General features: G+C 47.9%; 1 protein-coding gene across 1 annotated transcript in view; it reads left to right on the top strand.

The window, feature by feature from the left end:
• The window catches only part of LOC122917164, a 51368-nt gene that overhangs the window by 24416 nt on the left and 14265 nt on the right, over positions 1-12687 (top strand). Inside the window, exon 4 of the mRNA XM_044264725.1 lies at positions 173-300. Within this exon, the coding sequence (XP_044120660.1) occupies positions 173-300 (128 nt within the window). The remainder of the gene's footprint in view (positions 1-172; positions 301-12687) is intronic.

Genomic DNA, 12687 nt, shown 5'->3' with positions numbered 1-12687 from the left:
GGAGCAGACACACTGGCATCGGCCGCACACAGGGCCTCCGAGCCAGGGCGCCCGGGGACATTAAAAAGAAACAGCAACAGCGCATGGAGCGTGCCTGTTGGCCTCGGGGACAGTGCTCCCCACGCGACTGCCGTTGCTCCACCACTTTCGGCCCTCTCGTACCTCCACGCAGAGACCCAGGAGGGTTCTTGGGCCAGGTTGCCGCTGGGCCACGCTCTGCGGGCTCGCGTTCTGGCGCCAACCCTCAAGGACGCGCCAGGCGGACACGGGCACCCCGCCCAACCGGCGGCGCGCGGGTCGGTGGGCGTGGACACCCGAGGGGCAGGGCCTGCGCGCTGGACCTCCCTCCAGGCGGTGCGCGGAAGGGGCGGGCGTGGGCACGCGAGGGGCGGGGCCTGCGCTCCGGACCTGGGCAAGCGCCCTCCCCGCGGCGCGCGGCGGGCGTGGGCCCGCGAGGGGCGGGGCCTGCGCGCGGGGCCGCGCGCCCTCAGTCCCGGCGGCGCGCGGGAAGTAGCAGCAGGCGGCGTCTCCCGTGGGGAGAGGAAAACTAGGGAGTCGCGGGGCGCGGTGGTGGCCGCCGCTGTGCAGGCGAGTAGCGGGCGCCGGGGCGGGAGCGGCGGCGGGGCAGCGGGGCTTGGGGCCGGCGGGCGCTTTCCTCCCTCTGCGGTGAGAGTCCGCGCAGCCCTCTGCTTTGCTTCACAGTTTCCTTCTGACCACAACTCCTGTTTCTGGGGGAAAAAGCCTCAGAACAGCAGCAGGCGGCCGAGACGTCGTGCGCGAGCCTCAGCCGGACCCGCGGAACCCATGCTGGCACTTGCGGTTTGGGGTTTTGTGTTTGGCCGGCGTCTTGGCCAGAAGCGGGTTTGGGTAAGAGCACTTCGGACCGGCCGCAGCGAGCCGGTTGTCCGGCCGTGAACGGAAGAGGGGAAAGGGCTCTGTCAGGGCAGGAGAGGAGGCCCTTGAACGCTCGGAAGAGCGTGTTGGCCGGACACGGAGCCGAGTAACTGCCTTTTCTGTCTCCCTGACCCCGGCCCGCCTCGCTCGCGCGTCCGCTGTGCCGAACCTGAAGTCACGCTTAGGCGGCGGAGTCACGGGCACCTGGTCTGTGGTCATTTGCTCCTCGCGGTGCTTTTATCTATTTAACAAGGACCTGCTCCTAAACCTCTTCGTCCTTTAACACCCCCTCGCCCAGACGTCCCCCGCGAGGTCCCAGCCGTCCCTTTATTTAAGAACGAAACAAAAAGCAGCACTCTGTTTGAATGGAAGCCTTGCTCCCCGGCGTCAGGTTCCACTCGCGTTTCCTCCTGCGCCCTCTCCTCGCAGGCTGCCACCACCACCCCCGGGCCCTTGTGAAGTCTGGGGTCTGTGCAGGTGTTCCCCTTACTACACCACGCGGGTGGTTGCTCCCTTGTGTTCCATGTTTTTTTCTTCACTTGGCTTCCAGGCCGCCACATTCTCCCGCATCTCCTTCCTTCCTTCTCCCCGGCCCCGCCTCCTGCGTCTCTAGGTTTCTGTTTCTTTTCCCAGCCGCTGAAGTTTCGCGGGCGAGCCGCAGCGCCCCGTGCTGGGACACAGTCTCTTTCTTGCCATACTTTGTCCCAAAGCAGTTTCCATTCCAAGTCCTCTCTCATGACTGTAAATAACATCCATAAGCTGGTGCCTCCCAGTGTTTCGCTTTCCTTCTGTCCCGAGTTCCAGATGCATTATTTCTAGCTGTTTCCTCAATAGCTCTGCTTAGAAGTCTGATGGGCATTCGAGTTTAGGATGTCCAGACAGAATCTGGGAGGTACCACACGCACCCAGTCCGCCCTTCTGTTTCTCCCTCATTGACCTTCCTTACCACACGAGGTTTCTGCGGTCTTCTTAGCTCAGACCAACATCCAAGCAGCCAGCCAATTATGCTAGCTCTGCCTTGGAGAAATATCTCCAGTATGACCACATCTCAGCCCGTCTCCAACAAAAACCACAGTAACCTCTTACCTAGATGACTGTTAAGTCTCTGATTTGGTCTTCCTGCTTCTGCTCTCCTTCCTCTATGGTCTCTGTCCAAACAGCAGTGATTATTTTTTTTTTAATTTAATTTATTTATTTGACAGAGAGAGAGAGAGATCACAAGTCAGCAGAGAGGCAGGCAGAGAGGGGAAAGCAGGCTCCCTGCTGAGCAGAGAGCGCAATGTGGGGCTCCATCCCAGGATCCTGAGATGATGACCTTAGCCAAAGGCAGAGGCCTAACCCACTGAGCCACCCAGGAGCCCCAGACAGCAGTGATTTTCTAAAAAATATCATCAGAACTTTCACTTCCCTTCAAAACTTTCTGGTAGCTTCTGATCAAAATCATGAAAACTGGACTCTTGCGTTGGCTTCAAAGCCCTGTGTGGTCAACTTCCAAAAACTTTTGTGATCTTGGCTCTCCCCTTGGCCCTTGCTTACTCCTCTAGTGACCTTGACCTCACTGCTGTGCTTTTTGCCTGCGATGGGCCTGGGCTGCACCCTTACAGGCTGCCCACCTTCACTCACCTCGCTTCCCTGTTGAAATGCTATCTGGGATTACTGCCTTTTTGGCTATTTTAACAGCCCTTTGCTCCTGACCTTTGGTGCCCATTGTTGTTAGATACTGATTGTTATTCTCTAGTGTTCCACAAAGCCTGGGCCCCCCCCCTTTTTTTTTTAAAGATTTTATTATTTATTTATTTGACAGAGAGAAATCACAAGTAGATGGAGAGGCAGGCAGAGAGAGAGAGGGAAGCAGGCTCCCTGCTGAGCAGAGAGCCCAATGCGGGACTCGATCCCAGGACCCTGAGATCATGACCTGAGCCGAAGGCAGCGGCTTAACCCACTGAGCCATCCAGGCGCCCCTAGCCTGGGCCCCTTTAAGCTCTTGTTGGCGTCTAGAGTTCTCTAATATTAAAAATGCACAACCATGTTTGTTTTGAGCCTCATTTTGATAAGACATACAATTTGTTGTTATAGTCAGCGTTTTTGTAAAATGTGCTTCCTGATTTGGAGAAGATTACCCTTTAAATATAGAAAATGAAAGAAAAATGTTCACTTTGCCGAAAGGAATGTGCAGTGATTTTTTTTTCAGTTCCTTCATCTCATTAGGAAATGATAGTTGCTCATTTGGAGATTTTTTTGAATGGCACCAGGAATAGGTAGTTTTTTTGTTTGTTTAAGATTTTATTTATTTCTTTGACAGAGAGAGATCATAAGTAGGCGGAGAGGCAGGGGGAGGGGGAAGCAGGCTCCCTGCTGAGCAGAGAGCCTGATGCGGGACTTGATCCCAGGACCCCAGGATCATGACCTGAGCCAAAGGCAGACGCTTAGCAGACTGAACCACCCAGGTGTCCCAGGAATAGGTAGTTTCAGTGGGAAGAAGAAAACGAAGGCACTTGTTCGGGGAATATTATACACATTTCTCAGTTGTGTGGTGACTAAGTCAGTATCAGAATATCAAGAACTTGTAGTGAAATTCGGGTCTCTTTTTAAGGTATGTGGGGATAGAAGTGAAAAACAATATTTTTATTATTAGGAAAGGCTTTTGGGGGATAAAAGACTGTTTAATGTTTAATGCTTCTTTATCACTTTCCTCCCGAGGAACTAGTTCTGTGGTGACATCAGTAGCATGTGTACCTACTTTCCCTTCATTTATTTATTTATTTTAAAAAAATTTTAAAAAGATTTTATTTATTTGACAGAGACACAGCAAGAGGGTACACAAGCAGTGGGGAGCAGCAGAGGGAGAGTGGGAAACAAATTCCCCACAGAGCAGGGAGCCCGACGTGGGTGGGACTTGATCCGATCCCAGGACCCTGGGATCATGACCTCAGCCCAAGGCAGGCTTTTGACCAACTGAGCCACCCAGCTGTCCCCTTTCCCTTTTAAAAGAGAAGACACAAAAGCTCTCATTTCAGAATTGGGATTTCAGGTACTTGAATAAATATGTAAAATGGAGGATTAAATAAACATTTCCAATGAGGGCATTCTGAATATGGAACAAACTGAAGATAAGAATAGGTCAGTTAAGGCGAAGCCAGGAGTGACGATAAAATCAGAACATCTGTCACAAGCTGCTGTGTTGAGTACTCCTTAACCTGGAGCTTCCCAGCAGTGGAGAAAGGAGGCCACACAGCTGAAAAGCAGGTGCCCTTGAAGATCCGTGTGTGTATTTTTGTTTTTATACCTTGCAGAAACAAAAGTTTTTGCGTTTGTTTCCGTTGTTTTATAAGTGATGACACATTGACTTGCTCTAAGGACCTGTTTTCAGAACGAGGGAGGTATATATTCTGCCTTCTGGTGCTTTATCATAAAGTAGAAATTGGAGGGGCCCTGTTTTGATTTAGAATTAGCAATCCTGGACTCTGGGGAAGTTTGTATACACATTCAAAAAACGGAGAGCAGGGATGCCTGGGTGGCTCAGTGAGTTAAGCCTCTGCCTTTGACTCAGGTCATGATCTCAGGGTCCTGGGATCATACCCCGCATTAGGCTTTCTGCTCATAAAATCTTTAAAAAACTAAACAGTAGAGCAGACAGTTAATCATGGAGATGGGCTAAAGCCACCTGGAATGTGCAGATATGGCCCATAAGCAATATATCTGGACATCAAGTTCATATGTCTTCTATTTAAAAGTACAAAAACCTCAAAAACCATTTTTTTGAAGATTTTATTTATTTATTTGACACACAGAGATCACAGGTAGGCAGAGAGGCAGGCAGAGAGAGAGGGGAAAGCAGGTTCCCTGCTGAACAGAGAGCCCGATGTGGATGCTCGATCGCAGGACCCTGAGATGATGACTTGAGCCTAAGGCAGAGGCTTAACCCACTGAGCCACCCAGGTGCTCCCATTTTTTTTAACTTAATAACCCCCCCCCCCGCACTGTTTGCATTATCATTGTAGAAAAAGAAGATATATAGAGAGATGCATTTAGATATATGTATATTCACACATCTACCGCACACATATAACCAATGATATCTTTTTGATGTACTTTTTTCCCATCTGTTTTCTCTACAGCATGTTTCACAAAGCTGATATCATACTATAGGTGAGATCAGACTGTATAGGCTACTTTTGTTCACTTATAGAAACATTTTCTCAGGTCCTTAAAATTATTTCCAGCAAACTTTTTTTTTAGAGATTTATTTATTTATTTATTTAGAGAGAGCGCGCACAAGCCGGGGGAGGGGCTGTGGGAGAGGGAGCCCTGACTTTTTTCTAATTATGCTTGTCTTTCACCAGTATTTGGACATTTTGATTGTTTACCTCCAGTAGAACTTCAACTAGCCTCTGATACTGCATCCACATTCTCTAATAATAAGAAAATACAGTCCTCTGCCTCAGACGTCAGAATTGCAATGACACGTTCCCAGAGATCCTGTGAGAGGACAAAGCTGAGCTAACCTGAGGAATTGAAAAAAAGAGACCATGTGTAGGGAACTGGGGGAACATGGGGAGAGAGACATGAGGGGAGGCTGGAGGAAGGAGCCTGATCAAGCAGTGTCTTGCCGTTTGCTATCTTAAGAAATTCTGTGGGAGATAACTAGGCTTTCAGGTGCTGGTCACTTTGTAGTGCATATAGATATTGAATTATAATCCTGTACATCTGACACTTGCATAATTTTATAAAATTGTTTTTAAGTCTAAGAGCAGTAGGAAGCCCTTGCAGAACTGTAAAGGGGAGTCATGTCATTGACAGGTGTTTTCGTGAAGATCATTGTGGCAGCCAGGCGGGGAAAGGAGCAGGCTGGCTGGGAGAGCGTGTACCAGACCAAGAGGGAAGCAGGATCGTGGAAATGTGTTGATCCAGAGCCAAAGCGGGGTGCAGAAGGACCATGGGAAGACTTGAGATGTATTTTGGAGGTGGAATAGATGGATGGGACTTTGGGAACAGCTTAGAGGTGAATGCATGGGAGAGCATCCAAATTCCATAGGAATGGAAGCGGAAGTATCTTGAATGTACTTATTTATATTCACATCATTTTTTTTTTAATGCAACATCATGACTCATTTAAAACAAGGTACGTTTGAATGGGCTAGCTAGTTCCTCATCTTCTTGAGTTAGTAATTTATGTGATAGTGAAGGTGATGGTGGTAAAGCGGTCTGTGTTTCGCTCTCCCTTGAAACCTAGAAGGCTGCGTTGTCGCCCTCGGCCCGCAAGAACGACAACCAGCCTGGCATGGTGTTAATGCTTCGTCTCTTTATTTCGACAACTTTCTTAGCTTATATGTGTCAGGGTGACCAATAAGGGGCCAAACAATGGGGAGAGCCAATGAGAGTCCTGTTATTATACTGATTAAATTTGAAACAGCCAATGACTATGTCCTCCTTCAGGTGGGCTTCACCAGAAAGTTCGGTGTTTACTTGCAGCATATTTTGCTGGCAGTGAGCCAAGCGCCATCTTGTAATGGCGGGGACTTTCCCGGCCGGAGGCGGTCCCCGACATCTCCCCCTTTTTTGTTTTATGGCGGAGATCGTGCCTGTCTTAGGTTGTCAGTAGCAGAAAACATCCTTACCCGTCATCAGACACAAGATATCGATGATCTCTGTCCTGTCTTAGGTTGGTATGCTTCTCTACTGATCTTACCCGTCTTTGACTACCGATCTAGCATGCTTAGCCACATCTGGGGAGATGTCCCAGCCTCTATTGACAAAAGGGCTTGTACTATAGCTCGGCTCTGCTCTCGCTGCTGTGTTCTCCATTGGCGAACTTTTCTGAATAGAAGCAGAATGCCAATAAGAAGGTGGACAAGAAGACCAATTGTGCCAGCCCATTATTTGGTAAACTGGAACATATTGCTGAATGTTTGAAATAGCTCTGGGAGGGAAGCTGGTTGCACACGCGTACTCGTGTGAAATTTTGAAAATCGTCAGAAAATCGTCAGACCAAGCACCCTGCAAATACTGGGAGAGCTGTCGGGAGACATTCTGTAAGTTACTCATATTAGCATAGGCTATGGGAGTTACACAAATTGCCGGGAAGGGTGCTATACATCCCAGTCCCAATAGGGCCCCCAATATGTCCACTTGTTCTTGAACCAAATCCACTCTCTGGTTGACTATCAGGATTCCTGCTTGCAGATGTGCATTGATCCGGGTCTGTGTTTGAAGGGCTGCTGCCGTTCCTGCTGCAAGGGTGTTCACAGCTTCCGCAGTGGGTATAGTTGCAGCAAGCGAGACTGCTGCTGCCGTGGCAGCTGCTGTAGATATAGCCAATGCTGTCACAGGGGGTCTCTCTTCTTTCTGGATAGCACCACCAGTAACTTGTCCTCTGGAATGAAAACTGGGATAGGAACATGGGTAGGGATACGCATAATCACAGCCAGCTTGAAGGCCGTGACATTCCAGCACTGGGAAAGATAGCAATTAAATAATATTATTGGGACAAGACACATTAACTGTTGTCTCAAAGGTACCAGAGTCATTTTGTTTATAAGAACAGCTGAGGAATTTGCCACCATTTAACATGGACACTGCTGAGATATCAGTACATGCTCCTAACAAGTTACAGACCTGCCATGCATCAAAGGGAGAGGAGGGAATATGAGAAAAGAATTAGTCACTGGTAAAGGATATAGCCATGCTTTAACCACTGCTCACAGCTCTCTGGCTTGAGTCTGCCGTAGGAGGTGTAGCATCCCCAGAGTTATCATCAGCATCTTCAGCATCATGACTGGTGTTCGGAGGCAAGGCTGCACGCACCAGCCGCTCTGGGATCCAAATTGGAGCCTCTTTTTCCTGTGGAAAAACACATACAGACCCCCTACTCCATACTAACACTGGATCTGGTCCATTCCACTTTCCTGTGAGGATGTCCTTCCAAAGTACTAAAGGCTTAGGGGGAGCAGCAGCAGCACTTGCATGTCTGTCTGCAGCTGATTTACCTGTTTTATCCAACGTTAAAAAATTCAAAATAAAAAGAATGGTGTTGAGCTTATCTTTAGGGGACCTGAAGGTGTCCCCTATTCCCCCTTTTTGTTTATAAAGCGCATTTTTTATTGTAAGATGCGCGCGCTCCACAATACTCTGTCCTTGTGGGTTATAGGGTATTCCATGTATCAAGTGAATGTCAAGTTGTTGTAGGAAGGCTTTAAAGGGTTGTGAGGTGTAGGCTGGACCATTATCTGTCTTTAACTGGCGTGGCTTTCCCCATGCAGCGAAAGCCTGTAGGCAATGGGCAATAACATCTCTGGATTTTTCCCCCGTATGCACTGAGGCGAAAATTACTCCAGAGCAGTTATCTACAGAGACATGAACATATCTTAACTTTCCAAATTCTGAAACATGTGTGACATCCATTTGCCATATATGATTAGGTAACAGACCCTTAGGATTAACCCCCAAAGACGGTGCAGGTAGTAAAGTCACGCAGTTTCTGCAGGAGACTACTATGTCCCGTGCCTGTGCTTTTGTTATGTTAAATTTGAGGCGAAGAGTTAAAGCATTCACATGGAACAGCTTATGATAATGTCTCGCCTGTTGCACCGGGTCCTCAATGGCAAAGACAAATTCTCCTCTGGTTAAGGAGTCTGCTAACCGATTACCTTGTGTCAGGGGGCCTGGTAAGGTTGTATGAGCTCTTATGTGGCCAACATAAAATGGAACCTTCCTGTCCCAAACTAATGTTTGGATTTCTTGTAATGCCTTAGAGATAGTAGACCTGGCATTAATAGAACCCACATTTTCAATGATAGAGACAGCTTGCACCACATATCTACTATCTGATAAAAGGTTGAAGGGTTCTTGATGAAACATTTGAAATGCTTTTATCACTGTGAGCAGCTCGGTTTCTTGGGGAGAGGAGCTTTGAAATAGGAAAGTCCAACTCTCTTCTTTGGTAACTATAGCTCCTACTCCTTGCTTAGATCCATCAGTGAATATAAGCCTTACATTACTGAGGGGTTTATGGTGAGTGATCCTAGGGTATATGATTGGATTGGATAAACTGAACTGTAGCCATGGATGTGATGGGTAGTGGTTATCAAATTGAGCGCACGTTATAGTTATCAAAATGGCCCAGTCATCATCACAGGCTGCTAGGCACTTTATTTGTTCCTGCCTATATGGTGTTATTATAGTATCTGGTTGTTTACCAAACGCTGCTATACTAAGTTTAATCCCTTTAAGTATAATTTGCGCAACGGCGCTTGGGTACCAAGGCAAGACCTTCCTTGGAGAGTGGGCCAAACTAACCCATGATATGGGGCCAGATTGCCAAAAAACTGCAGTGGGAGCTCGTTTTTCGGCAAGGACACAAAATAGCAAAGGTTTGGAATAGTCAATTCTGTCTATCTGAGCAGCTTCCAGCCTTTTCTGGATCAAACTGATGGCTGCTTTTGCCCCCTCAGTCAACTGACGAGGAGAGGTGAGGTTAGGGTCTCCTTTAAGTGTCTCAAATAAGGGTGACAATTCCTGATCAGTGAGTTTTAGGTAGGGCCTGATCCAATTGATATCCCCTAACAATTTTTGAAAATCATTTAATGTGTTTAGGTGATCTGTCCGCAGGGTTATCTTTAAAGGTCTGACTTTAGTATTCTCTAACCTAGTTCCCAAATACTCTTTAATGGGCGTCATTTGGACCTTTTCTGGTGCTATGTGTAATCCGAATCTCTCAAAATGTTTGAAAAGAAAGGAAAGGGCCTTCTCAATATACTGTTCTTCTTTATGGCACAGCAAAATATCATCCATATAATGATACACAATGAGTGGGGGAAATTGTGTTCTCACCTCCTTTAGGGCTTGATCTACATATAATTGGCACATTGTAGGGCTGTTGGCCATGCCCTGAGGCAATACCACCCATTCATAGCGTTGATCCGGACTAGAATGATTAATGGTAGGTACTGTGAAAGCAAAACATTGGGTGTCCTCGGGGTGCAATGGGATGGAAAAGAAACAATCTTTAACATCGATTACCACAGAGGGCCAACCAGAGGGCAGGGCTGAGACTAAAGGCAGCCCCAGCTGTACTGCTCCCATGGCCACCATCCTTTCATTAACAGCTCGTAAGTCATGTAACAATCGCCACTTCCCGGACTTCTTTTTAATCACAAAAATAGGCGTATTCCATAGTGATGTGGAGGGCCGAATATGCCCGGCGGCAAGTTGCTCTTTTACCAACGTGTGAGCAGCTTCACATTTTTCTTTAGGCAGGGGCCACTGAGAAACCCACACGGGTTTACTGTTTTTCCATTGAATTTTTAGAGGTTCAGTGGCCCCTAAGAAAAACCCAGCCCCGGCCCACCTATTCTTATAGGTTCAGGAGTGCCCTGCAGCTGTTTCCCTAGGCCTCCCGTTCCAGGATAACCAGACTTAGTCACTAAGGCTTGAGCTTCCTCACTATAGAATAATTCTGTAGTCAACTTCAGGTTCATTTGGGCCAAAACATCCCGTCCCCACAATGAAATGGGAATTTTAAGGACATATGGCTGCACAAGTCCATGGTGGCCTTCATCATCCTTCCATGGCAGTGTAGCTGCACTGCACATGGGGCTATGAGCGATCCCTAATCCTCGAAGTGTTTGATCAGCCTTTTGCACAGGCCAATCTTTAAGCCAATCAGCTTCATTGATGATACTGCGATCCGCTCCAGTGTCCAATAAGCCTATGAATTTCTTGCCTCTTATCCAAAGAGAGTAAAGGGGTCTATTTTCCATGCCTAGCGTGACGCATGCTAGAGGAGCTCCAGATGAACCGAGCCCCTTTTGTTCCCGTGTAACCTCATGGCTTCCAAAAAGCTTGTGACAACTAGGCAATACCAGGATCTGAGCTATCTTATCACCTGGACTAATAGCTGTAATTCCACGTGGGGAAGATACCAGGATTTTCACTGTTCCTTTATAATCAGCATCTATAACTCCGGGGTGAACAATGAGTCCTGATAACGCCGTGGAGCTCCGTCCTAGCAAGAGGCCCACGGTGTCCTCAGGTAATGGACCCTTAAAATCTGATTCAACTACCTGGGTCCCCATCTCTGGAGTCAATATGAGTCTGGTGGTGGCACGGATGTCCAATCCTGCACTCCCTGTTGTGGCTCGCCTTGGCTCGTCGGCAGATAATGCGAGCGAGCCACCTGTTGGAGCACCCCATACATTTGAGGGCCCTGGGGTGTGGGGCCCCCCTTCCCGTTTTTTGACCCTCTTGGAAGCAGAGAGTTTCCTCGTATATCCCTTATTGAGCGACATTTATTTGCCCAGTGGGCACCTCTCCCACATCTTGGGCAGATACCTGGTTTTTTAGGCTCTTGATAAGACACCTTTATCTCTGGGCACTCACGCTTAAGGTGTCCTGGCTCCTTGCAGTAATAACAAACTCCAGGAGTATCCCTATGTTTATATTGTTGAGCTCCCTGTAATCCTTGTAAACCTTGAGTGATAGCTGCAGCCATAACCTGCCCTTGAATAACACTGTCATTGATATCCCTGCAAACTTTAATATATGTACTCAAGTCTTTGCTTTTCCAAGGTCTGATGGCTTCTTTACACCACTTATTAGCTTGCTCATAAGCCAACTGTTTTATCAATGGCATGGCTGCCTCTACCTCCCCAAATATTCGACCAGCTGTTTGCATCAGCCTCGCTACAAAATCAGCATATGCCTCATTTGGTCCTTGTATTACCTTAGACAGCTGACCCTGTAAATCCCCACTGCCTTGAATGGTTTTCCATGCTTTAGTGGCCGCCGCAGCTATTTGCAGATACACTGCAGGGTTGTATTGTATTTGGGCCTGCTTTCCCATGTACGGTCCCATTCCCATTAACATTTCTAGGTCCCACTGAGGATTTCCAGCCGCTGCATTACGGCGGGCAGTGTCCTGTGAGTATTCTTGCCAGGCTGTTTTCCATACTAGATATTGCCCTCCTGACAAGGTTGTGCGGGCTAGATTACCCCAGTCTTCAGGGACTAAGTTCATTCCCGCTATGGTCTCCAACAAAGATACTGTAAAGGCTGCCTGAGGGCCATACTGCATGACTGCTTCCTTTAATTGCTTAACTAGTTTAAAATCAAGAGGCTGATGATACCGCTGGTTGTTTTGGTCCTCTAAAACCGGAAAGGCAGAGGTCAGGTCATGATCTCTCCAGCTCGAAGCCCTGCCACTACCGCATGTGGTGCAGCAGCTACAAGCTCCTTGGCACGCCATAGGATTATACGGCGGAGGGGCACTAGGCCTTGCTGGAGTCGACAGTTTCAACTGTTCAAACTTGGAGTACATTTTACGGTCTAACTTTTCCCCTGACATTTCTTCTTCCTCTTCACTAGAACTACTCCCCTCTGAGTCACAAGAAGACCACTCTTTAGATACTTCAGATCCCATTATGAACACAAAGACAACAGACGCAGACGTTAAAGACACTAACCAACACATTGACTTTTTACGCGCATATACTTAAGTCGACCTTTACTCCCCGCTTTACCGCGGAAGAAAATCCCGGCTCTATGGCCGCCCGCTTCTTATTGCGGTCTTGTACAAGATTGCCACCACTTTAATCGTGGTTCCTTCACCGCTTACCTGCGGTTTTTCTCCTTGCAAGGTTTACTTACTCGTTAACTATTCCCGGGTCTCGGCACCATTTGTCGCCCTCGGCCCGCAAGAACGACAACCAGCCTGGCATGGTGTTAATGCTTCGTCTCTTTATTTCGACAACTTTCTTAGCTTATATGTGTCAGGGTGACCAATAAGGGGCCAAACAA

The sequence above is a fragment of the Neovison vison genome, chromosome 1 (assembly GCF_020171115.1).
Source record: "Neovison vison isolate M4711 chromosome 1, ASM_NN_V1, whole genome shotgun sequence".
Taxonomy (NCBI): domain Eukaryota; kingdom Metazoa; phylum Chordata; class Mammalia; order Carnivora; family Mustelidae; genus Neogale; species Neogale vison.
This window is presented reverse-complemented; position numbering and strand designations above follow the sequence as displayed.